This window comes from Nyctereutes procyonoides, unplaced genomic scaffold (assembly GCF_905146905.1).
Source record: "Nyctereutes procyonoides isolate TBG_1078 unplaced genomic scaffold, NYPRO_anot_genome, whole genome shotgun sequence".
Taxonomy (NCBI): domain Eukaryota; kingdom Metazoa; phylum Chordata; class Mammalia; order Carnivora; family Canidae; genus Nyctereutes; species Nyctereutes procyonoides.
The window spans coordinates 89,335-117,172 of record NW_026575030.1 but is presented as its reverse complement, the minus strand read 5'-3'; the positions used below and the strand labels follow the sequence as shown (position 1 = coordinate 117,172).

The window sequence follows — 27,838 nt, the reverse complement described above, 5'->3', positions numbered from 1 at the left end:
CTCTCTGTGCCTCTCATGAATAAATAAATAAAATCTTAAAAAAAAACCAAAAAACTGTCAGGTGGTAACTGGAGCTGTAGAAGTGAGGTGAAAAGATAAGGAAGAAAAAATGCAAGAGTGGTAACTGGGAGAGAGCGGAGTTCCTGACACAGCTGGCATAACAGAAAGGGCAAACATGGATCAGAAAATGTGTTCTGGACTTGCTGTTTATCTGCTGTGTCATAAGCCCCAGTTACCTTTTAATCTTTCATGGCTTACGTCCCAACCCAGAATCTTGTCTTAAATGACAAGAATCTAAACAAAACAAAACAAAACAAAACCAAAAAAAAAAAAAAAAAAAAGAAGAAGAAGAAAAGAAAGATTTAACCTTCACAAGAAAAGTTAGTTCTATATATTCTGATGAGGAACTGGGTCCCTAGTAGTTGGGGTGTCATCTGAGAAGATTTCAGAAATCCAACAATGTTTATTTTACCGAAGAGAACACCACAATCCATTTCAAAAAACATTTGCTCATGGTTGGAAAAGGATCAAAATGAGGACAAGAGATGAGAAGCGGTGAAAAAAGGAAGAAAAATTTTCGTTTCATTTTACTACACTGTCTAGAACTCTACATGACTGATACCAACCTAAAAAAGAACCCAACAGTATACATATTTCTTGTACTCTCATAAGTCTCCTGCACTAGAGCCATTGCCTAGTATCTAGCTAAAATTTTGTGCACTGAAGAAACTTAGAATTTATTGTGGTGTACTGCTTAAAGCTTTCTAATACTTGTAATCTAGTGTCATTGAATCTTTCTTCAGTGTGATTTCCACCTATTAGTTGCCTCTCCTAATTGGAAGAGTAAACTTGATATCTGAGTATATGATTCAAGCCATATGAGAATTCTATTGCTTAGCTTACTTCCACCTTGCCATGAGGAAGGCTTTCTCTTCCTTATTGATGAGTGTGTTTCATCAAGTAACCTGTCCTACCCCAATTAGAGCTCCATTCGGCCACATTTCTGCTATGACCCTACCCCTCTTAGGTCATCCCCTTAGTAAGAAGCCTTTCATTATCAGAAAATCTCCAAGCCAACTCAAGTTAAACATATCTACTCTCAAGGATTGAGCACTAAGTTAATATCCTTCCAAAAAAAAAAAAAAAAAAAAAACCTGGGATGTGATCTGACACTCTGCCCTAAAGGTCCAATTAAAGAAAATAAAAGTCTCTTTTTTCCACAAAAGTACCAAATGACTTCCTTCCTTTATCCAGGACCTGAAACTTATAACTAAGTTTATTTTTAATACATTTAATTAAGTAGTATTATGTGATAAAATACTTGCAGCTAGACAAAAAAATAACTATTTTAAACATCATTTCTAATACCAAACAACTCACAAAAGGAACTTCTGAAAACCCAACTTCTTTTTTTTTTTTTTAAGATTTTATTTATTTATTCATGAGAGATAGAGAGAGAGAGAGGCAGAGACACAGGCAGAGGGAAAAGTAGGCTCCAAGCAGGAAGCCTGACATGGGACTCAATCCTGGGACTCCAGGATCATGCCATGGGTGCCCAAGTGCTGAGCCACCCGGGCTGCCCAACTTATTTCTTAAAATAGAGCCAAAGATAGACTTCTATCATATATTAGTCTACTGAATCAATTAGAAAGAAGGTAGAATTAACCAGATACAGAGGATGCTCATAATTATTATTTTTTTTGCCCTTCCAATCTCAGTATAATCTCCTTATTATACCTAACAGCTATACACTGTTAACAGAAGTCTTTTTAGATTTTAGTAACACCATTCCATGATTTTTTTTTAAACCTTGGATAATTTACTCTAAATCTCTATATTTACATCCATATCTGTATCCAGCTAATGTTATTTATCTGTAGATATGAATGGATTCAGTATAAATAATATTAAAATAAAAGAGTCAAATTTGTAAAAAAGAGTCAGACTAGAACTTGCTAGTCAGTTTTAGTAAAGGGTTAATGAGGGTTTTATGTATGTGTGTGCATAATTAGAGTCGATGCAAGAGAGAGACAGGAATATTTGAATAAGCTACTGCTAGTAGAAGGATGAAATTCTACTTTTTAGAAAAAAACCTAATATGATTTTAACTGATATTGTATGTTATGATGGCTTAATACTTTAGAGTGTGTATACTGTAGTTTGCTCTCATAAAGAGACTATTAAAGTTTTGATTTTACTGTTTGAAACTAATATGCCATTATATCCGTATTTTGAAAGAAGGTTATGTCAAACAGACAACTAAAAGCCTTGGGTTTTTATTTTTTATTTTTATTTTTTATTTATTTTTTATTATTTTTTTTTAAGTTTTTATTCATTTATGATAGTCACACACACAGAGAGAGAGAGGCGCAGAGACACAGGCAGAGGGAGAAGCAGGCTCCATGCACCGGGAGCCCGACGTGGGATTCGATCCCGGGTCTCCAGGATCGCGCCCTGGGCCAAAGGCAAGCGCCAAACTGCTGCGCCACCCAGGGATCCCAAGCCTTGGGTTTTTAGAGGCGATAGCAGGAAAAAAAAAAATCCATGGTGGAAAGCATGGGAACTATCTGATCATAGAAGAAATGGATGAAACACATTCTTCCAAGAACTAAGTCAACTATCTTTATTATTACTACTACCTCCTAAAATACACTACTACTGCATTGTGTATTACATGTTTTCCACTTTCCACCCTATATATAACTAATCACTCTACAAATAAGATAAATTAGTTATAGCTTTGATATTAAAAATGTCCTAATAGGCCATCCTATTCATGTCATCCACTAGGAACTGTCAACAATCAATTTAATTGTTTATTTCTAACTTACTATCTTTAGAAAATGAAACTGTAGGGGTGCCAGGCTCAGTCGGTCGGGCATCTGACTCTTGATTTCAGCTCAGGTTATGACCTTAGGGTCATAAGATCAGGCCCTGCATTGAGCTCCACACTCAGCTTGGGTTCTCTTTAAGATTTTTTTCTTCCTCTCCCTTTGCTCTTTCCCCGGCTCATGCTCTCTCTTGCTCTCTCTCTCTCTCCCTCAAACAAATAAATAAAATCTTAAAATAATAAAATTGTAAAAAGCATCATTCTTTATATAAAGTATTTTATAAAAATATTTTGAGTTTGCTACAATTTTTTTAAAAAAACAAATGATATAATATATGAATAACTCAATTATAAAACATGCAACTTGGGAGAAAAACAAACTACTCTGTTATCTGAAGGAATAAAATTCCATCTTTCCAACATGAGTGCCATATAGTTTACTACTCAGGGCCTCACCAGTAACCTCAGGGACACTCTCAGTATCTGCAGTTTTATCAATCTTGATTATAAATGTTCGTATCTACACTACCTTAGGAGCAACAAATTAAAATAAGAAGTCTAATAACTATTAGAAGTAGGCACAACTATTCTATTAAGAGTTGATTGCTGGGAGAGCTGGGCGGCTCAGTGGCTGAGTGTCTGCCTTTGGGTCAGGTTGTGATTCTGGGGTGTTGGGACCGAGTCCCGCATCAGGTTCCACGCAGGGAGCCTGCTTCTCCCTCTCCCTATGTCTCTGCCTCTCTCATGAATAAATTTTAAAAAGCTGAGTGTGTTTAAAAAAAAAAAAAAGAGTTGATTGCTAAGGAATATATATTAAAAAACAAACAGGAAAATGACAAATAACCACAGAGTAACTTGGCATAGTAATAGATGTTCATAGGATGGCTCTCTCATTAAAAAAAAAAAAAAAAAAAAAAAAAAAAAACCCAAAAAACAAAAAACCAAAACTTTAAAAAGGAAGAATATATAAAATAGACTTCAAAGATTCTGTTAAAATTGTCAAAATAGTTTCAGTACTTAAAGGAGGTAAGCTTCATAGCCTCAAACAATGTACTAATGAGTACTGCCTTATTCTTCAATGTTGCCAATTCTTTAAGTTCTTAGCTTATCTCTGTGGTGCAATGAATTCCAGCTCTCAAGTTTTTGCTCCCCTATGGTAGTAGTATTCATCCACACTTTTGCCATAGCCTCAAGGTAGACCGAAGGTACTTTTTGGCCTCTGGACTTTGGGTTTGGCCATATGACTTGCTTTATCAATGATGTATCAGTGGATGTGGCACCAGTAAAGGCTTGTAATGTGCTTGTGCAGCTGAACTTGTTCTTCAGCATTCCTGCTTTTCTCCATAAGATGATGTCTAAAGTAGCAATTGGTCCAAGGAAGCTGAGAAACACAAGCAGCAGACCACAATACAAACCACAACTTCAAAACAAGCCTAGATGAGCTGAATTCTAGCAGACCCACAGATGTAGGAGCAAGAGATCAAGGTTTATTACTGTATACTGCTGAGCTTTTAACTATTGGTAAAGTATACAACACATTCAACTCAACATTTTAACCACTCTTAGATGCTCAATTCAGGGGCATTCACAATGTGCAACCACCACCACTATCCATTTCAAGAACTTCTTCATTATCCCAGAAACTCTGTACTCATTAAACAATTAACTCTCCACTCATTCCAACTGCTCCCCACTTCCACCTCAACTCCTGGTGACCTCTATTCTACTTTCTGTCTCTATGATCTTAACTATTCTAGGTACCTCAGGTATGTGGAACTGTAATATTTGTCCTTTGTAACATTTGTCAGACTTACTTCACCTGGCATAAAGTTTTCAAGGTTCATCTATATTATAGCATGTATCAGAACTTCATTCCTTTTTTAAGGCTGAATAGTATTTCATTATAAATACATAATACATTTTGTTTATCCATTCATCTGTTGATGGACATTTGGGTTGTTTTTTTATTTAGGTTATTGTGAATAATGCTGCTATGAACAATAGCAGGCAAGTATCTAGTTGAGCCCCTGCTTTCAATTCTTTTGGGTATCTATCTAGATGTGGAATTGTTGCATCATATGAGGATTTTTAACTTTTTGAGGAACTGCCATATTGTTTTCCAAGCGGCAGTACCATTTTACATTCCTACCAGCAATACATGAGGGTCCCAATTTCTCTACATCACCAACACTCATTATTTTTCCTTTTTTTAGGAGAGGGGATAATAGTCATCCTAATGGATATGGAGTGACCTCTCATTGTGGTTTTGGTTTGCATTTCCCAAATGACTAATGATATTGAACATCTTTTCATGTGCTTATTGGCCATTTGTATATCTTCTTTAGAGAAATGTCTATTCAAGTCCTTTGCCCATTTTAGAATTGGGTTGTTATAAGTTATCAGAGTTTTTATATATTCTAGATATTAATCCTTTATCAGATATATGACTTGCAATTATTTTCTCCTATTCCATGTCTTTCTTTTCACTCTCTTGAATACTGCCCTTTGAGTTTTACTTTCAAAGAAGTCAAAGTAATCTAGTTTTACTTTTGTCACCTCTACTTTTGGTGTTAATATCTAACAAATCACTGCAAAATCTAATGTCTAAAGCTTCTGGTGTAGTTTTCTTCCAAGAGTTTTATGGTTTCAGCTTTTATGTTTAGGTAATTCATTTTGAGGTAATTTCCTTTTTAAAAAAATTATTTGAGAGAGAGAGAGAGAGAGAGAGAGAGAGAAAGAGAGAGAGAGAGAGAAGAGCACACACAAGCAAGGAGAGTGGCAGGCAGAGGGAGAGGGAGAAACAGGCTCCCTGCTGAGCAAGCAGCCAAGATGTGGGGCTTGATCCCAGGACCCTCGGATCATGACCTGAGCCAAAAGCAGATGCTTAACCAACTGAGCCACCCAGGTGCCCCTGAGTTAATTTTTATATGTATGTGGTATATGGTAAATTCTTTGGTATACAGATATCCAGTTTTCTCAGCACCATTTGTTGAAAAGACCATCTTCTGCGCCATTAGAAGGTCTTGGTACCCTTGTCAAAAATTCATTGGCCATTTATGCCAGGGTGTATTTATAGGCTCTCTCTTTTATTGTTACTTTATATGTCTATCCTTATATTAATACCACATACTTTTGATTACTGTAGCTTTGTAGGAAGTTTTGGAATCAGGGAGTGTGAGTCCATTTGTTACTTTTTTTTTTTTTTTAAAGATTTGTATTTATTTATTCATGAACAACACAGAGAGAGAGGCACAGACACAGGCAAAGGGAGAAGCAGGCTCCATGTAGGGAGCCCAGCGCAGAACTTGATCCTGGGTCTCCAGGATCACACCCTGGACTAAAGGTGGCGCTAAACCGCTGAGCCACCCGGGCTGCCCTGTTCTTTTTTTTCACAACCGTTTTGGCTGTTCCAGGCCCCCTGAGATTCCATATGAATTTTAAGATGGATTTTTCTATTTCTGCAAAAAAAATACCATTGGGATTTTTGGCAGGGATTGCACTGAATCTGTAGATGGCTGTGGATAGTCTTACCACACTGCAGAATTTAAGATGGCTTGTTACACAGTTTTTTTTGCAATAGCTGACTAGTAATACAATTTTAAGTTTAAAAACTTAAAAAAAAATGCTTGAGCTCAAAGCTATCATCTGATCCTAAAGAAGGGCTCTGAAATAAGTGAAAGTAGATTTGTTACATAGCATACTTGCAAACCTCCAGTGTGTATTATGCATTGTGAAGAGATTTTTAAGAAGATATACAAAATTTGACTATAAAATATTAGGCTTGATTTAATATTCAACACAGCAGAATTTATCCATTCAAATCAATATTGTACTCTTTATTTATTTATTTTTTTATTTTTTGTACTCTTTAAAGTGTTTAAGGAAAGACTGTAGGGACTATAAATACATTTTAAAATTAGCACTGCCTAAAACAATCTTCAAACAACTTATCTGAAATTACCCCTTGGTTTTGTCACATAAAACAGCTTTTGAGGGGTCAATCACATTTATAACTATTGTTTACTACCTGTCAGAAATGCTGAAGACCGGGGATCCCTGGGTGGCTCAGCAGTTTAGCGCCTGCCTTCGGCCCAGGGCATGATCTTGGGGTCCCGGGATTGAGTCTTACGTGAGGCTCCCTGCATGGAGCCTGCTTCTCTCCCTCTGCTTGTGTGTCTGCCTCTCTCTCTCTCTGTCTCTATGAATAAATAAATAAAATATTAAAAAAAAAAAAGAAATGAGGAAGACCATGACAGAACTCTGTATAGAGAATAAAAGAAGACACCTTCCTTCCACCCCAAAAAATTAAGAGAGAGTGGCATTGGAGATGCAATAAAGTCACATGTTTCAAAAAGGAGAGAAAAGGGGTGCCTGGGTAGCTTCCCACATTGGGTTCCCTGCTCAGTGGCGAGCCTGCTTCTCCCTCTCCCTCTGCCTGCTGCTCCCCCTGCTTGTGTTCTGTCAGATAAAGAAAATCTTAAAAAAAAAAAAAACCCAAAAAACAAAAAGGAGAGAATAATATATCAGTTATAGGGTTCATATAGAGATTAATCTTACATATAGGATTAATACAGATAAATATAATTAATATATTAACTATAGGTTGAAAACTGTCTCCAAACATTTCTGATAATTTGATCTACTCTATCAGTAAAAAAAAATTGGAGGGTATATATCCCAATATGTATATATTTATTCTTTAGATTTTGAGAGAGAGAGAGAGCGAGAGAGAGCAAGCGTGTGTGTGTACTAGCAGTGGGAGGAGAAGCAGACTCCCTGCGTAACAGGGAGAATGATGTGGGGCTTGATCCCAGGACCCTGAGATCATGACCTGAGCCAAAGGCAGATGTTTAATTGACTAGGCCACCCAGGTACCCCTATTTTATTTATTTTAAAATTATATACATCCTAAACATAATTATAACCCTTAGGCAAACATAAACTGAGGATAAGGCTCATCATAATTAGCCATAGCGAATGCAGATTCATACTTTATAGTCTTCCTGGTAATTCCTAATTCAGGAGCACTGATATCTTGCTCAAGATGATCAGATTATATATGTATCTCTCTCTCACATACACACCCACACACATACACACAGCATGCACAATGTGGCTGATCCAAAGATCTAAAAGAGTAGAAGTGTCAGTATTAACATTTTCTCATATGTGCTTATGTTTTACTTTTTAAAGATTTTATTTATTTATTCATGAGAGACAGAGAGGCAGAGACATAGGTAGAGGGAGCTCGATGCAGGACTCAATCCCAGGACCCTGGGATCATGACCTGAGCCAAAGGCAGACACTCAACCACTGAGCCACCCAGGTGTCCCTTACATTTTAAATTATATCCTCAATCTGTGGTCTCTTAATACATATAAATATAATGTCCCAAAAAGCAAAATGAAGCACAATAAACTGCAATTGGTTACAATATGCCAAAGGGAGTAAGTTTGGGTACCAGTGTTAGCTTTTTGTTACTAGAATCCTGCAGTCTTGCTTCAGAGACCTCATATATAATAGATGACATGTGGCCTTCTGAGATGCAATCCAAGTGATAGGCTCAGGGTTTATCTATAAACATTGAACCATTGAACCATAAGGTCAACCAAAAAACTCAAAATCTTTCCCACTTTTTTAAAATAAAAGAAGGAAGGAAGGAAGGGAAATAAATAGCAATTTAATTACTTTCTTTCCCTCAATGGTTAGTCTTGAGCAAAACTGCACTGTGAAGACCACTGGAATAGGGACTAAGAATCATAAATACTGAGAAAAGGTTGTTGGAATGGGTGATTTATAGGCCACCAGTGAAAGTTTCATTTCTGTATAACACATAAGTGAAAAAATATTTAACAGTACATGACTCCAAAGAGATTACTATCTTGCATATAAATGGTAGAGAAATGGATCTGGGAAAGAAGTACTTTATCCACTTCTTGTTGCTGAGTCCCAGTGGCAACTGTTGACTCTGGCCAAGTTCTCTTGGAGAACAAAGAATTACCTCCAATTTATACTCAGCAACTGCACCTTGTTAGTGAGGGATGGAAAATGGCAGGGTTGCTTTAAAGTTATTTTTGAAACACTGTTTTTTAATATATTGTTTCAAGAACTTATTTTTTATTATAAAATATATTTATTATTATAAATTCTAATGTTAAATAATCATTTAAAACTCTCCCATCACATGCCCAACCCCTTCTTCCTATAATCACTGTCTATACTCCTCCAAATTTTTTCTTTGTAAAAAATAGAGAATGCTTCGTAAATTTGGGTTGTCCTTCTACAGTAGTTTTGTTCACTTTCCTCTGTATTTTTTTAATGTTGAAGCAAGAGTTTTTTTTAGGTTTACAGCTCAAACAATGATCTTAATATATATAAATACCTGAAGTATTATTATTCCCATATCACTTACCAATTTCCTTTTATGTTCCAGTTCTTGTATGAGGTGCTTTACACATATACCATTTCACTTAAACTTCTCAAAGGCCTACAAGATTGATATGTCCACCATTTTATGGTTGAGAAAATTGAGACTCTGTAAGAGGTCAAGTAAGTAGCCTAAGGTCATACAGTAGTAAGATCATGTATTGATTACTGCACTAGACTGTTCTGTTACACTCACAAATTAGCACCAAATTTTAAATACTCCAGAATGCATCATCAGTTCACTCTGAAATACATTCTCATTATTAGAAGCTCATGACCTGCCAGACTCCTTTGCAGTTTTAAGAAGTAAAGCTTAAAAAAAAATCCCATAAACTGCCTGAGAATTTCTGACAGATTTTAGACCTACCTTTAAATGCACATCTTGGGGGATCCCTGGGTGGCTCAGTGGCTTAGTGCCTGCCTTCAACCCAGAACATGATCCTGGAGTCCTGGGATCGGGTCCCATATCAGGCTCCCTGTATGGAGCCTGCTTCTCCCACCGCCTATGTCTCTGCCTCTCTCTCTCTCTCTCTCTGCTTCTCTCCCTCTGCCTGTGTCTCTGCTTCTCTCTCTCTCATGAATAAATAAACAAAATCTTAAAAAAAAAAAGAAAAAAAGCACATCTTTATCAAAGTTTTCAATACAAATGTTGAACTGGACAGGATCAAATATAGAAGTTCTGTTTCTCCTCCAATAGATAAGTATCTTACTCCAACAAAGAAGTATAAATCATCTATGTACAGTTAGTTTTTCAAAGAGTTGCAATCCACGGCAATACAATATTCACCAACTTATTATCCACATCATGCTCATGCTCAAGAAGCACCCAATGCCCATTCCCTCTGGGCCTCGACTATACATGATACAGACACTTCTACCACAGCACTTGTAGCATGTCTTTGCACGCAGTTGTTAATCTATTTTGCTTCTCCCCAAATTAAGTTTCTTATGTGATACATGTGTCATGGTATACCCAAGCTCAGCAGAGTGTCTGGACCAGAGGAGGTGCTAAACAAATTTTCTAAATCAGTGAGATTTCTTCTGAGTATTATTGTGATATTTTACAATTTCAAAAGTTAATTTAACAAACTGAAATTTCAACTTACCAACTAAATAAAATACCTATTTTAAGATGAAAGATCTAGAAAGGAAAGAAAATGCACAGACTTGTATGTAGCTAGGTGACTCATTACAGAATGAAAAATATACTGGTGACTCAATAGCTACCAATAAATCACTTAACCACAATGACTAATATGAAGAAAAAGAAAATAAAACATGTATGTATACAACCAACAGTCTGAAAGAGTCTTTTTTCTCAGGATCCAAACATCTTTATGCTGGGTTGGAAGAGGGATGTTACAAAAGCACAAATAACAAAATATTCAAATTAACTGTAGCATTTTATAGTAGTCACTATAACTTTAGCTCGAAACTTTATTTTTTTCTCAAAATTTTTAAACTAGAAAAAAATGGAACTAAGACCATTGAAGGAAATATTACAGATCACTTAGCCACTTGTACCTTAAACTTGCTGCTCCTCCCCCCCAACATAGCTTGAAACTTTATACACTCTTTACATTCACTGTAGTCCTTAATAGCAGTCAATACAAAAAGGCTTCTACGGGTTACCTTTAAAATAATTTTGTCTTTACAAAACTCAACCCTAACTAACACAGGACTACTCTGTTCATTACTTTTTTTTTTTTAAATTAAGATTTCATTTATTTATTTGACAGAGAGTGCAAGCACAAGCAGGGGGAGCAGCAGGCAAAGGGAGAAGGAGAGGACTCTGGGATCATGACCCCAGTAGAAAGCAGACGAGTAGAAGGCAGATAGATGCTTAACCAACTGAGGCACCCAGGTGCCCTCTGTTCACTTCTTTAATATGGCACTAAATAAAAAATAATTTTAAAAAGAAGAGATGACTTCTTGCCTCAACTCCAACAGTAGCTACTAAATATTGGAAAGTTAATGTCATCATAAGATGGAGATCCAGAAACACAGGCCTGGATAGGTATCCCATCTTCCTGCTTCCAGACAAATTTCATTTAAGGACCACAAACCATTTTGGATACTCAATTAAGAACCTCTTCTTAAAGATCTCTAGGGAATGAGATGTGCCAACCTTTCTATGTAACTCATTTAGTTGCTTCATTTTTATATGCATTCAACCATGAGAAAATTGATCTTTCCAACAAATTGATTAAAATAATGTGTTGAGTCCTGTGGCACTTAAATCCAATTAGTGAGTCAACTTTTCAGATTAGTATATTGATGAATTGGAAATTCCTAGGAAAGATAAGTGGGGAAAACAACTGACCCCACATTAAGTGCCAATGTTGCTCTTAAGAATACACTCAAAAGCTAGAAACTGCTAGCGGTACAATCTAGTTAGTAAGGCAAAGATAAGCACCTCAGATTTAATATCTAAAGTAAATGCTAAGATAGTTATCCACTTAAGATATTAAAAGTGACCTCATATTTTGCCTTTTAAATGATTGGGAAACCTCAGCTGGAACTATCTGATTTGATATTTTTAATAGTGGAGTCTTTGCTTTTTTCCACCTGGTATATGGCCAGAGGGAATAGAGTTAAATGTAGGGCCTCATGGAATTAACATATAAATACCATTATTTCTGCCACTTTGTTGTGTAGGAGTTCAATGTTTTAAATGTCCAGTCTCTTAGGGTAGCACTATTCAAAATGGAAACACCTTGAGAATAAATTAATAGTCCTTAGGTACTCCTCTAGTACTAAAGATAATTGCAAGCATTTCACATATAAGAACTGATCTGAGACAGAATGAAAATTAACTGTGGATCAGAAATGGCCTTTCTCTCATAGACATATTTCTAAGCATGCTATTTTCCAAACCAAAGACTCTAGCAGAAGGGGTGGTTAGCTGACTTACTAACTGAGCTACCACCTTCCCAAAGTGAATGTGTTAGTAAATATGCATTTGAATTACCTCATGCTTCGCTGGTCCTCATATTTCTAAAGTAAGCTAAAAACATCTATAAGTAAGGATTTTTGCTTCATTTAAGTAAGTAACAAAATCCACCAGAATTTATATGTTGTTGTTCATGTGCTATTTTTAATCAGAATACAAGGCTAATGATATATGAAGCAATAGAAGTCATAGTGTTTTCTAAATTTTTCTTTTCTAAGTACAATCATAGTTAGAAACCAAAGGATCAAGAGGAATGAGATACTGAAGAGTTCAGTCAAACAATGAAAACAAGGGCAGCCTACAAACCTCTATTTTTATTATAAAGTAGAATACATTTCACTAGGCCTGGTTTAGGAATAAAAATCAATTCTTGTGCCACAAATATACAATATACTCCTTAATCTTGGAGTCAGATTTTAGGATCAGGAGTCTATGAGGCTGGATAGTTTGCAGAGTATTTGCAGGGCAAAAGTAACAAAGAGAAGGGGAACAGTGGGCAGGGATGCAGTGAGAGTAGTTCTGAGAATGGAACTGGGTTGCATGAGGTCAGAAGAGGACAGAAAAGTAGGGCAAAAAGGGGAGACTGGTAAAAAGACCAGAAGTCTTGATAAGGTCCAATAGAATATTAGGAGGCATAGGATAGGCTAAAAAAGCTGGAAATTACGGTTAGAGAAAATTGCCATTGGAGTTTAAAATTAAGTTCTAAGAAGCAAAAAAATCCAAGTGGTAGCCAGAGGAGTTATTAAAATTAATAGTGAAGCTATTGGAGGAGAAGTAAGGAATTTTAAGGCCAATCTATTCCAAATGAACACCAAAAAAAATTTAGAGTGAGATGACTTGAAATGAGAGGAATACTATCAGCCAGAAAAATAAAATGGCTTTGAGTAAAACAACCTATTTCATTCAGTCTTTAGACTCTTCATAATTCCAAAGGCTGAACTTCTCTCCAATTTGCTTAGCATAGATGAACTTAGGTGGTATTGCCAGCTGCCTATTCAAACCCACTTTCCTTTTCTTCATGGCTAACAGAGCCCCACCCCCATTCAGGATCCACTCTATCTGCTCTAAGAGAAGGTGAGCCCGTCACAGCTCCAGAGAGTGGATTGTGTTTAGTCCCAGCCCCTCCTGGGAATTTAGTCCAGATTGACGGTGTCATTTCCACATAATATCTCAAACTGGAAACTCTGAAGTAATTTTTAAAAAAGATTTTATTCATTTATTCATGAGAGAGAAAGAGAGAGGCAGAGACATAGGCAGAGAAAGAAGCAGGCTCCCTGCAGGAGCTCAGTGTAGAACTCGATCCCCAGACCCTGGGATCACCACCTGAGCCAAAGGCAGATGCTCAACCACTAAGCCACCCAGGCATCCCCTTCCCTGGCCTTTCATCTAGGAAATATATGTCACCAGGTAACAGAGGCCACTGAAGAGTACGCAATCATTACTCATATAATCTACTCAACGCATCCAAGATAATGATGGAAGGTTAGCCATATAACAACCTTTGTGTGAACAGTGGTTTTACCTTTTATTTCACATTTTAGGTACCACATACTCAAGCCCCTCAAAGTGCTTCTATCAAACTAGCTTGTCATAGTAAAGGCCTAAAATATGTCAAGAAATCCTATATATGAATATATGTTGACTGTTATTTGTTAATAGTAGGGATAAACCTAGGAATTGGTGAAAGCTAGGTAAAGACTCATTACAATATTAGGTAGTCATCAGCTCAAATTTTTAAAAACTACTCCCATTTTATTCCTATTTACCCTCATTCCTCCCCCGTAAAATCAATAATGGTGAAAAAAACACTATTTGAAGCTTTCTTGGGGGCATGTTTACAAATTCTAATATCAACAAAAACTATTAAAATTTTAATACTTCTAGAAACTTGATTATTAAAGGTTTACGGCAAAACCGGCAGCAAATTTGTTAGCTTTCTGGTTGTCAAAAATTATGTGTTGACTCTTAATATACTCAATAAAAAGTGTGGCCCATAGATCTACATAACCACCCATATTCAAATGAATAATCTGTACATCTTGGGAAAGGTGTAATAAAGAATTAGTTTAAAAAAGGATAGGTTAAAAAATTGCTACACACTATTTTTTCAAGTAATACACCAACACAAAGTGCATCAACGATGCAAATTAAATATAGAATTCACTGAGGCAAAGAATTCAAAATTCCCAAACATAGGAAAACCTATATTTGCCAGTTAAATCAAAATAGTATCCAAAAAGTATTAATTATATAAGTAGTTAAAAAAATAAGCCACCTTTTGATAATAAAAATCTGTATTTCGTTTTGTTTTTGTTTTGTAAAAATGAATGGTTTAAATCATTCTAGTAGTTGTATGATGACTTGTTTTGTGAACTCCTTTGTCTTCACCAAAACTCCAATAATGAATTCAAAATAAGCTTGGTAAAAAATTAAGCTCAATATGGCACAGACCACTGGTTCTCAAACTTTTACATGGTATAAATAATGTCAAGGACCTACTTTAACTGGTATTATCATGTTACTTAAATACCTACAAATATAAAAGTAGTATGAATGCCATAGGCTTATAGCCCTTAACTTTATTCTATTTGTTTTAAATTTTAATTTAAATTCTAGTTAGTTTACAGCACAATATTAGTTTCAGGAATACAATATAGTGATTCAACGTTTCCATACATCATCCAATGCTCATCACAAGTGTACTCCTTAATCCACTATCACTTATTTCATTCATCCCCCCTACTCACCTACTCTCTGGTAACCATCACTCTGTTCTCTATAGATAAGAGTCTGTTTCTTGTTTTGCTCCCTTCCCCTTTTCTTCCCTTTGCTGGTTTGTTTTGTTTCTTAAATTCCACATGAATGAAATCATATTTGTCTTTCTCTGACTTATTTCAATTAGCAAAATACTATCTAGCTCCAACCATATTGTTGCAAATGGCAAGAGTTCATTCTTTTTTATGGCTGAGTAATATTCCATTGTATGTATAAATATATAAAATACGTACATTATATATACATAGATAATACACATGCCTGTGTGTGTATGTATATGTATACACACACATACACACACACACACAGACACTATTATCTTCTTTATCCATTCACCAATCAATGGACACTTAGTTTGTTTCCATAATTTGGCTATTGTAGATAATGCTGCTATAAATATTAGGGCACAAGTATCCTTTTGAATTAGTATTTTTGTATTCTTTGAGTAAATACCTAGTAGTGCAATTGCTAGATTATGGGGTAGTTCTATATTTAACTTTTTGAGGAACCTCTATACTGTTTTCCATTGTGTACAGCCCTTAATTTTAAATCAAAATGAATTTTAAAGGAAAATGAAAGCAAATACTAAAAATAACAAAATTCAAAGATATTAAAGTCTGCTAAAACTAAATTGCTGACATTTGGTTTACTGTATAGTTATATTCTCAGATCCAGTTCTATATTTAATGTTTCTGTATTTTTACTTTATTACCAGTAATGTGAAGAATGTCTGCTCACAATTACATAAAATGTTAAGTCTGAGGTTAATTTAGGACAATTAGACCTCTAATTGACCCAAATAATGCAAACAGCAATCCAAGAATGACAATTTATATAAGGTATCAGTTGATTATTTTTAAAACTATCTTGTTCATATGAAAGTTAATGATATAGCATTGTTAACTGAAATTTGAGTCAACAGATATCTAATCTGAGAACTACTAGAAACAGAAACAGAAACATTTTTTCCTTGCATGGGAACTATTATATTATTAGTGATGTGCTGCTCCTATATAGACAAAAAATAGGATTCAATAAATCTGCTGGAATAGCACAGGCTTTTAAAAGTTCAGGAGGCCTTTTTATTTTTATTTTTTTTAAGATTTTATTTATTTATTCATGAGAGACCCAGAGAGAGAGAGGCAGAGACACAGGCAGAGGGAGAAGCAGGCTCCATTCCATGAAGGGAGCCGGATGTGGGACCTGATCCCAGGTCTCCAGGACCACACCCTGGGCCGAAGGCGGCGCTAAACTGCTGAGCCACCCAGGCTGCCCAAGGATGCCTCTTAATATCAAATGCCAACTAGTAACCCAAATTGTTCTCAGCATGTGTTGCTATTTAAACTACAGGGAAATCATCATTAGTACAGAAGATGGCTATCGTCTGCCTTCAGCTGGCATGAACACAACTGTAAATATGACAGTAAATGCTGCATGAAAAGTACACAGCAGTTCTCTTAGAAGTTAGGCCTTTAAAATGACATGGAAAAATACCTTTTATAACTTCAAGGTAATCATCAAAATGTATACTAAATTAAAAAAAAAACATAAAAAACTTTCAGCCTCCTAAGAACATGTCTATGGAACTCAAAGAAATGAAAAGAGGAATCAGTGAATGAGGATGATCAGTGACATGGGCTTAAGCTAAATGATGAAGAATGAAGATTCAACGAATAAAAGCAAAACCTTTAAAGTAAGAGGAAGAGAGGTCACAGCAGACAGAGAATGTGCCCAATATGAAGAGTGTATATGGCAAAGTAGTGGGAAATAATATTATGGTGAGGCAATCAGTAGGCAGAAGTAATCTTGCACATGGTTGGAAATAGAAAGCCATTAAAGATTTTAGTTAAAAATACCACTTGAAAATAAACTTCTGGCAAATATAGACTTAAGGAGAAGCAAAAACAGCTTGTATCTCTCAATAAATACTAAGTTTAATAAATGATTGGACTATTTTGTTCCAACTCAACATGTGGCAGAAATTACAAAGAACAACACTTAAAAGAGAGTAACAACAAAAAACAAACCAAATGCCTTAGAAAACTCATCTGGAGAGACAAAAAAGAAAACTTTACTCCCCCCCAAATTTTTGTAAAATAACTATATGATTACTATCATTCTAGTGACATATCTGAAAATTATCCTTCGTGCTTAAGAACATAGAAAGTCTATGTGAGCTTAAGTTAAGGTTTTTGCAGTATGATATAAAAATAATAGGAGTATAATTAGACCACAGCAAGTTATAAAAATTCTTACTTATCAGCTGTTAATGTCAAGAAATTTCTTTTTAACGTTATTTATGATTTAACAATAACCTCACACCTTAGATTCCTGTTTTACAGAAATGCCAGCTCACCAGACAGCATTGCCAGAGCAAGTAACCTTAAAGATTAATGTATGACAGCTACCTTAATCTTTGTTTTCATAATAGAGCCAATGAACTCATTTTAAATAAAGGTTTATTTTAGCCATAAAGATTCTAGGCATAAAGATAATTTTTAAGAAAAAGATTTTATTTTATTTTATTTTAATTTTTTTTTAAATTTTATTTATGACAGTCACACACAGAGAGAGAGAGGCAGAGACACAGGCAGAGGGAGAAGCAGGCTCCATGCACCGGGAGCCCGATGTGGGATTCGATCCCGGGTCTCCAGGATCGCGCCCTGGGCCAAAGGCAGGCGCCAAACCGCTGTGCCACCCAGGGATCCCAAGAAAAGGATTTTAAAAGATGAAGGAAAAAATTACAACTTTTTTCTAAAAAAATCCTGAAAGTTCTTTAGAATTCATACTACAACCTTATTGGATTTATTACATGAAAAGAGCAGGTAATCTCAAAGTAAAATTTTTCTGTTCTTGATTTTCCTTTTTAAAAATTGGCACTTTCAATATAAGATCATACTACTGGCTTTCTGTCAGAAACAACATGTGCCTTAGATTTCTATTACCGAGAAACATCAGGATTTCAGTACTACCTGAGAAGTACAGTCTAAAGGCACATAAAAAAGACAAGCTGACTGGCCTATCAGGGCATGAAATCATGTTCCTAAGAAAATTATCAACCAACCACAAAAATTTTAAAAATCATCATTTTTACATGGATGAATGTTAGAGGGGTTATTATGCTTAAGTGAAGTAAGTCAAAGACAAATACCATATAATTTCACTTATAACATGGAATCTAAAAACAAAACAAATGATTAAATAAAAGAAGCAGAAATAGATCCCCAAGTACAGAGAACAAGCTGGTAGTTGCCAAGGGGAGGGTGAATGGGAGGATGGGCAAAAAAAAGATGAAAGAGATACAGGTTCCAGTTATGGAATAAATAAGTCACAGAGATGAAAAGTACACCATAGGGAATATAGTCAATAGTATTGTAGTAGCACTGTATGGTGACAGATGGTAGCTACACTTGGTGGTGAGCATAGTATAATTATATAGAGTTCCTGAATCACCATGTTGTACACCTGAAACTAATGTAACATTGTGTGCCAACCATACTTCAATTTAAAAAAACATCGTATTTTACCACAGAGTCTTAGTCATGAGAATTATCCTCTTTCACAAGGTAGCAAAGTTATTAACACACTCTTAATTACTCAGGCTAGATACCTTAACGTATGAGTAGTGCCAAAAGTTAAATAATTAACCTAAGTACCACATGTTAAGCCTATTGTACAAAGTTGGCTTCGTTCACTTGTATATAGCCAGTCAAAGGCTTTATAATTTGCAAAAGCTCTATTATGAAACCATCTTTTCCCACACATTACTAATTATATAAAGTCCATTTTTTGAGGAGGAGACTAAAAATAGATACATGTTCTTTGCTTAAAAAACAAAAACAAAACAAAAAAAAATCCAAGCCACAATTTAATTGTTAAGCTGAATTACATCTAGATCTTGAGTTCTACCTAATTCAGGATTATGAAATCCAGACTAAATTCTTGCCTTGTCTAAAAAAAAAGATCACATCTATATCATTTATACAAAACTCTAATTTATATATTATGAGGACATTAGTGAACTAAGTTCTATTTGGGAGACCATTTGCAAGTAGCTCTGCCAGCTTAGTAAGCTTTGGTTGATCTCTGATATGGTCAATTGATATTAGTTAAGTGCCAGAAGTTTGAGAAGATCCAAAATATAAGAAATAACTATTTGTGGACTACTTCAAAGTGTTTACTTCTGAAGACATCAAATGAACTCATTGTCCTTTTGTCAGTAGAATGTCTCTCAGTAAATATTACGGGTAAGTGGGAATTTCAAAAGATTTTTAGACTATTTTCTTTAGGAATTTAAGACTAAGGTTATAATGCAATTTAATGGAAACACACATTCTATATAAAAACTGTCAGCTTCATATATTAGTTTTCAGAACCAATTTAATACATAAAAGACAAAAACCATAAAGGTTATTTGTTGATTTGAAGTGGACTTTTCCCCAGTATTCTTCAGTATATTAAATATAATTTGGCAAAAGACATGAAGAGAAATCTCACAGAGAAAGACACAGACATGGCCAACATGCACATGAGAAAATGCTTGCATCACTTGCCATCAGGGAAATACAAATCAAAACCACAATGAGATACCACCTCACACCAGTGAGAATGGGGAAAATTAACAAGGCAGGAAACCACAAATGTTGGAGAGGATGCGGAGAAAAGGGAACCCTCTTACACTGTTGGTGGGAATGTGAACTGGTGCAGCCACTCTGGAAAACTGTGTGGAGGTTCCTCAAAGAGTTAAAAATAGACCTGCCCTACGACCCAGCAATTGCACTGCTGGGGATTTACCCCAAAGATACAGATGCAATGAAACGCCGGGACACCTGCACCCCGATGTTTCTAGCAGCAATGTCCACAATAGCCAAACTGTGGAAGGAGCCTCGGTGTCCATCGAAAGATGAATGGATAAAGAAGATGTGGTTTATGTATACAATGGAATATTACTCAGCCATTAGAAACGACAAATACCCATGATTTGCTTCAACGTGGATGGAACTGGAGGGTATTATTCTGAGTGAAGTAAGTCAATCGGAGAAGGACAAATATTATATGTTCTCATTCATTTGGGGAATATAAATAATAGTGAAGGGGATATAAGGGAAGGGAGAAGAAATGTGTGGGAAATATCAGAAAGGGAGACAGAACATAAAGACTCCTAACTCTGGGAAACGAACTAGGGGTGGTGGAAGGGGAGGAGGGCGGGGGGTGGGGGTGAATGGGTGACGGGCACTGAGGGGGGCACTTGACGGGATGAGCACTGGGTGTTATTCTGTATATTGGCAAATTGAACACCAATAAAAAATAAATTTATTAAAATAAATTTATTATTTTATATATATATATATATATATATAAAATTTGGCCTATATATCTATGATTTCCAGGGGCTCTATTTATAGAAGGCTGTGTGGAAAGTTTATTTCTAGGGATCAAGGTTATTTATGTCCCACTTCACAGGATACAGACCGACCTTAAAAAGCTAGCTGACAATGTACCCCACAAGAACATACCCTTATAGACCATGAGATGAAAACAGTAAACCTAGAGGAACCTGGGTGGCTCAGTCGGTTAAGTGTCTGCCTTTGGCTCAGGTCATGATCTGAAGGTCCTGGGATGGAATCACGTGCTGAGCCCAAGTCAGGCTCCCAGCTAAGTGGGGAGTCTGCTTTTCCCTCTGCCTCTCCTTGCTGCTCATGTTATCCCCAAACTTGTCTCTCCTTCTCTCTCTCTATCAAATACATAAAATCTTAAAAGAAAAGAGCAAACCTGATCACTAAAAGATACAGATAGAAGAGATGGAAGTTTCTGAGTAGTGGGACTGGGACAAAGGGTGAGGTGGGGCTAGTACCAATAATACAAATCCTAGTGAGTCATCAGTATACTGATATACTTAGTGGCACTGGAATTTTTAAACCAGAGTACAGATATTGCTGTGATACAATAAAACTAAATTTGATAAATAAATTTCTAAACCCTCCCCAAGTTACTGAGCATCTACTACATGTAAAACACTATATAAGGAAGTCAGGGAAGGCCCAAATATAAATTAGGATGTTAAATCAGATTGTCTTTTAGTTCTAAAATTGATAATTCTATTTATATTCACTCATCTTTGAACGTATTCATCTAAAGAACAGACAAGAATAGAAAAATGTATTTATCCCAAATTTAATTTCTTTTAAAAAACATTTATGCTTATGAAGTATGCTATTACTTAAAATATAGATTGTCCATTTTTCCAAGTCTTCTTTGATTATCATGGAAATAAAATTGATTAAAATGAGAAAAACAAACAGAACTAGCCACATTACCAACTATCATTACCTTACAGCTACAGCATGCACAAGCACTACACTATCTCTATATCCTGCCTCTTGCAAACTTAACAAAACAATGCATTTCTACAGGAGCTCTGAGCCAGACAGCAAGACTCTGGGGGTGGTGAGAGGTGATTTTACTTTTTTTTTTTTTTTTTAACCCTTTTGATGTCAAAGTTAAAAGCTGAAACACGGTATGATATTTCTTTTACTTCCTTTAGGAGGGAATCATTTGCAAAACGACACCCTTATTTTATGTGCTTTTATTTTTCAGTTAGAAAACTTGTTGCTTAATATGCAAATCTCAAACTGGGGGAGGGAGAGAGGACTAGAAGCTCAACACACACAACAAAATAAAGTTGCTTTGCTATGTTGAGGCTGCCAGGCTTTTTGTTACTCTACTTGAAAGTAAATGTGACTTGTCTGTAGAGAGTGCTGCTTCAGCAGTTCCAAATGAATTTCAAGCCTGTGTTCCATATTTTCTCTTTTGTAAGTTTAATGTATTCAGCAATACTGAACTGACAATTTAAATAACTACATTTTTAAACAAACGAAGCATTGATGTTAATGTATGAAAATGGTCCAAACCCCTGGGAGTCTTGGTTCCCACCATTGTTTATTCTGACAACAGGATATAATTGCTTACTTACTTGGCAGCAAATTTAACCATCTGCTTGCTTGCATGGTCTCCCACTGCCACGAGCGCCTGGACATTAAACTGTTGTTGACGTAGGACTAAGAAACACTGCTTCCCTAAGAAGACAAAAGAACACAAGTGTATTCAGGACATGCTACTTCAGGTTTTACAAAGAAGAAAAATGTTGCTCTACTTTAAAATTGAGCCAAAATTTACTATACTTATCAGGCATGTACACATGCGTATCCAGCTTCCGCAGCCCAAATACTCATACTGCTGACAAGTTTTAAAGAAACCTAAGTTCCCACTATGAGTAACAAAAAGGCTTTTAACATGTGAACATAGGAAAATCAAAAAAAATATTATAGATAATTATTTTGTCATTGCACTGATTAAACAAATTTCAAGTAATTTCAGATCTCTTTCAACATTCATTCAATAACAAGTATATTCTCCAGGCAAAGGCACTGTGCTAACTACTCGAGGATCTTCAATGATGTAACCACAGAAGTGCTAATAAAGTGCTAAGTATAGAGGGTACAAGGATTCTGTGCTGGTGGTCCATTTTACTTCCTACCAAAATACATTTTATTTTTTTTTTGTTTTTGTTTTTTTTCCAAAATACATTTTAAAGAGCACTGAGAATGACAGGCTAGTTTCTTCCATGTTCTATTTTCCTCTATCATCTTCCTGATCCTTCATCCTTTTTAAGAGTTACATTTTCCTCTTTACTCCAAAGAGCTTACTTTGTCTATAAAAGTCATTCCCTTTATCCTCTATAACTGGTTTTATTTTTATATATTCTGGGCATCATGAGCACCCCAACCCCTCTCCTTTCATAAGGAACTGTCATTCCCTATTCTTAACCTTTTGAAAAATATTATTCATAATAGATTCAGCGACTATTTATCCTTGTGACATCCCTTTCCTATAAAGCAGATTCTTTTTAAGTCTCTGATCAAGTTTTGGGAAATTATTTCCTCATAAAACAAGTTAAATCTTTTCAAGACCACTTTTCTCATCAGATTGTTTTATAAAACTTCAAAAGAAGAGTTCGGTTTAAAAATCCTTGCAAAAAAAAAAAAGAAAAACGCAAGCAGATTTATAGTCCTCGCTTTCAACATATAGTATTTTGAAACGCAAATCAGACCACAATCCTGAGTCCAAGAAAAAAAAAAAGGTTGCAAACAAAGTGCCAAGACAGACATAATCTATGGACTTCAGAATAATATATCACTAACATATTTTTAACCACTAAATATGCACTTATTTTCCCTTTCCTTTGGAGTATGATCCAGTCACAAAGTAAAATCTTAAAAAAAGAAAGTTATACATACTAAACACATTCAAGGGGATTTTAAGATACTGAATGGATAAAGATTGTTACCATGGAGAAATCTGCAGATGGATCAAAATGACATTATCCTGAGAATGATTGAAACCATGCTTTGATGAACTCCAATACCACACAAAAGACCTTGTGAGAGAATAGAGCCCTACAGGACTCACAAAAAGGGTTAGTGTACGAAATGTCTCTGGGTCAGCACACTAAGGGGTAATTTAGTGTAAGGACTGGTAAAGAGTAAAAAGCCTTGAAATCCAAAGACCTAGGACCATATCCTATCACTTCCTATGAAGGAGCCTGAGGGAAAGAAATTAAACTACTTGATGCTACAGTTCTTCATTGGTAAAATGAGAAAATAATAGTGTTGTTACTCTTGGGGTTTTCTCCTACAATCTTGAGGATTACACAGGTTATATGTTGTGACACACCCAATTAATGTTAAGTATGAATGAATGTTATTAATGTTAATTATTATTAATAGTGCCACTGCCACTGGCGGCTTGAGGATTGATTACTATTCCTATTTCACATTGGATTGCTATGTGCAACAACCATGCCAAGTGCTGGGAACACAAAATAAATATTTGATAGACAATCATGATAAACTATTATGTGAAGAAAGTGATAAAATCAGGTAAAGTATAAACCCAATTTTGTTTAAGTATATTAAAATTGATTGTATAGTAAAAAAACACCAAAATGTGGCTGCTAACAGATGTGAAATTATAAGAAATTATGCTGTTCTTCCGAATTGTTTTTTTCTAAACTTTCTACAATAGGCATTTAGTACTTTTCTAATCAGAAAAAAAAAACTTTTTAAGAGAAAAATACAATTGGGGAGGTATGAATAGAAGGTAAGGGTTTGAAGGAAATCTTGGCAATTTTTTTTTCTTTTTTTTTGAAATCTTGGCAATCTTGAAGATTTAGGTACATAGAACCTGAGGAGTTCTACGAAGCTAAGTATAGATGCAAATGCACGCCCTAAAGTTTGATGACTACTAGGGAAACAAATCAAGAAATCAATGGCAAAGGGTAGAAGGAAGAATGTTCATTCTTCTCTTTTAATGTTCAATGTGTTTACTGTATGTAATTCTAATTATTAAACCTTTTATTTTTTAAGAAAGGAAACAGAAGGGAGTGAAGTAGTAAAACTAGCACCATGAGATATTATATAAACCTACAAGTAAAACCAACACAACAACAACCAGATCAATGGAACAGAAGAACAGACTCAAAATAACCCTATTAGAGAAAAGAAATTCTAATTCTAGATGGAATTCAGGAAATTAAAAAAAAGAAACCCAATAGATAAAAAACAGTAAAAAATAAAGCTGAATATTAAACTGTACAAGAGGAAGGGAGACCTTTCCAAGCTTAAAAGTTACAGAATATCAATACACAAAAAATTGAAACACTGGGAAAAATTATTTGCTGAACGACTTATAATCAATATGAGTTAACATCTTTAATACAGAGACCATAAAGATTTATAAGGACACTGAGATTCCAATAGGTAAATGGGCAATAAGCTAGAACAAATCATTTGAAAGGAAAAGAAAAAACCCTAGTAAATATAAGGAAAAAAATGAAGGTAATTCAAGTTGAAGCAAACAATGACACATAATTTACCTCTTAAATTTGCAGATTTAAAAATATGGAATGTTATCTAATGCTTGAGAATTAAGTGAAAATCATTCCTTCATAAGCTGATGGCAAGGTAAACTTGCATATGCTCTCAGAGAACCATTTGGCAGTGGGCATTAAAAGGCTTAAAATCATTCTCTTTGCTTCAAGAAATGTATTTCTTAGAATGTATTAAGAAAACGGAGTACGGAAAGAGCCACAGTGACAAATATGTTCATAGCAGTATTATTTCTCTAAAAGCACTGAAGCTCTATTATCACTCATTTCACACTTAGGCAGTCTTTACTAGTGGAATGATCTACATGTGACTTTAACGCTATGGTTCCCAGGTTTTCGATATTCAAATACTAGAACCTTAATGGTCCACTCAAAAAGATTTTTGAAAGACTCAAAAAAGCCCAGTAATGGTTTCCAGGTAAGTAGGCCTGTCTGCTCTGACTACCTTTATCAAGTACTTTAGAGGTCAAATTCTTGGCTCTTAGTAAACTTCCTTGGTTCTAGTTGGGGATACATTGTGCTGCATGATCTGCTATGTTCCATGTTTTGCAAGGCACTATCTCATAGACATTGGTGATTGATAACAGGGAGCAGCATATGAATTGCCATTCCTTTTATGTAAATTTAAAAAACAAATATACCCATGTTTGTAAATGCATTTTCTTTTCCTGGAAGGATATACAAGAAACAACAGTGGTTATTTTTGGGAGAAGAGATTGTGATGAGATGGAGAAGATAGAATTGTGAGACTTCCATTTTTCCTTTTCTTTTTGCACTTTTGGAGTTTTAATTTTTACTATGTCCATATATTGCTTTTTATTTTAAGAAGCAAATACATAATTTCTCACTTTAGCAAAAAGTCCTCACTGCATAAGTTAGTACTAGAACTTTCTAAGATTAATCAACTGCTAAATAGGACGCATCTTTCATCTTGGAACCTGCCAACCAGGAGACAGTTTAGTATATGTGCTGCAGAAGCAAGCACTACCAGGAGACAGTTTAGAGAAAGGAGAATGAAGTCAATGTTGAAAATAGCTGAATGAATTAGCTACTTTTAGATATTTTAAATTTAGCTCCTTAACAGGAATTTGTGTTGTATTTTGGTTCTCCAGTTTTTAGAAGAGGCAGTTATATACGAGTCATGTTTAAGAAAAATGTAATCTGATGCCTTTCCTAACGCATTCAGTGCATTCTTTATTTCTAAGCTGAAGAACAAACATGGTCACAATCAGGACAAAAAGGCTTCCCCTCATCTCTCTTAATGGTGATAGCTCAGTAACAAAGTGGGCTTTTGTGGAAGAACTACATTATCCAAGATGTGAGGCAATCTTACGCTTGCTTTCATCTTTTCCTACTGTCTTTTAGTTTGCCAAGCTCCTGAATATTATTTAGATAATGTACCTTCGCTTCCTCAAACTAAAACATTAACATTTTCCTTCATCATTTATTTTGATTCATTACCCAATAAAACAGCAAAGACCTAAATGTTTTAAAGTACTTTCCATTTATTTCCCAACACATTTATGAGGTTCTAAGCTATCTGACAACCAAAATAAACTATTTTGGAAATATGAAATTTTAGAAAGAATAGTATTGAAGCAGAATTAATTTGTGCCATTGACTTCAATATGGTATACATAAAATTTGAAAGCAGCCACAGGTATTTGAATGAATCTTTCATTATGCAGGCTTAAACTCAAAAGCTTTCACAATCGAAAGAAATGAACTTTAAGTATTTCATTAAGAGTTAGAAATTTCTCCTTGCTCCAGTATAAACCACCTGATTTTAGGGATAGGATCAACACAGTAAGAAATCTGATTTAATTTTCAAAAATGTATGAAACACTATCCTTAAGAATATTTGTTATAGGGCAGCCCTGGTGGCTTGGCGGTTTAGTTGCCTGCCTTCCGCCCAGGGAGTGATCCTGAAGACCTGGGATCGAGTCCCACATCGGGCGCTCTGAATGGAGCCTGTTTCTCCCTTTGCATGTGCCTCTGCCCCTCTCTCTCTCTCTCTCATGAATAAATAAATAAAATCTTAAAAAACAAACCACAAAACAGTATTTGTTATAAAAAGTTGCATTTTTTTCTTCACATAACAGTATTCTAGTTGCCAAACATTTGACACTATGATTTTGACACTTCCATTTCCTTATTCGTGGTTTTCTAGAGCTTTGCTCTACTTGAAACTGCCAGCATGGGTTATTTCCACAGGTCCAGTTTTAATGTGTTACTAATTTTGGAGATAAAGCCCCTGAATGCTTCCAAGTAAGTCATATTTATTGGCACTTTTTCCTATGTAAGAAGGGAGTAGTAGCAATCAGGATTCTGCAAAATCAAACCATAAGATTTTATTTATTTAGATAATCTACTTTAGCGGAAATAAAAAACAATGATCATATTAGAAGTAAAAAACAATGATAAAAAACAATGATCAATATAGGGAAAGTGGTAATGTCACATATTTCTGCAAGTATAACTGAACATAGCTTTTTAAAGAGTAATCTGGTATAAGAAATTTTAAATATGCATATGTATACCCTTCAATCCAACAATTTCACTTCTAGATATCTACCTTGAAGAAATATTGTCATACGTAGGTCTAGAACTAATATCACAGATAGGTCTCCAAGAAACAGTTAATTGAAAGTAAAAAAAAGTTGAATAACATGTAAAATATATCATCTATGTAAAATAAGACAAGTTCAAAATCACACACACAAAACAAATGAAAACCTGTATATATGAATGTGTGCATATGTGCATTAAAAAGAAAGATTTTTAGAAAGACACTGAACAAATTATTGAGAATTAACAGAGAATGAGGCAGAGGATAGAGTGTAGAGAAGAAAACAGGGGGTATCACTTCTATATTCTCCGAAAAATTCATATAAAGATATTAATGTAT

At 35.1% G+C, this 27,838-nt stretch overlaps 1 protein-coding gene across 1 annotated transcript in view; it reads right to left on the bottom strand.

The window, feature by feature from the left end:
* DARS1 (aspartyl-tRNA synthetase 1) overlaps positions 1 to 27,838 on the bottom strand; it is a 60,331-nt gene that overhangs the window by 22,473 nt on the left and 10,020 nt on the right. Inside the window, exon 5 of the mRNA XM_055316068.1 lies at positions 21,958 to 22,060. Within this exon, the coding sequence (XP_055172043.1) occupies positions 21,958 to 22,060 (103 nt within the window). The remainder of the gene's footprint in view (positions 1 to 21,957; positions 22,061 to 27,838) is intronic.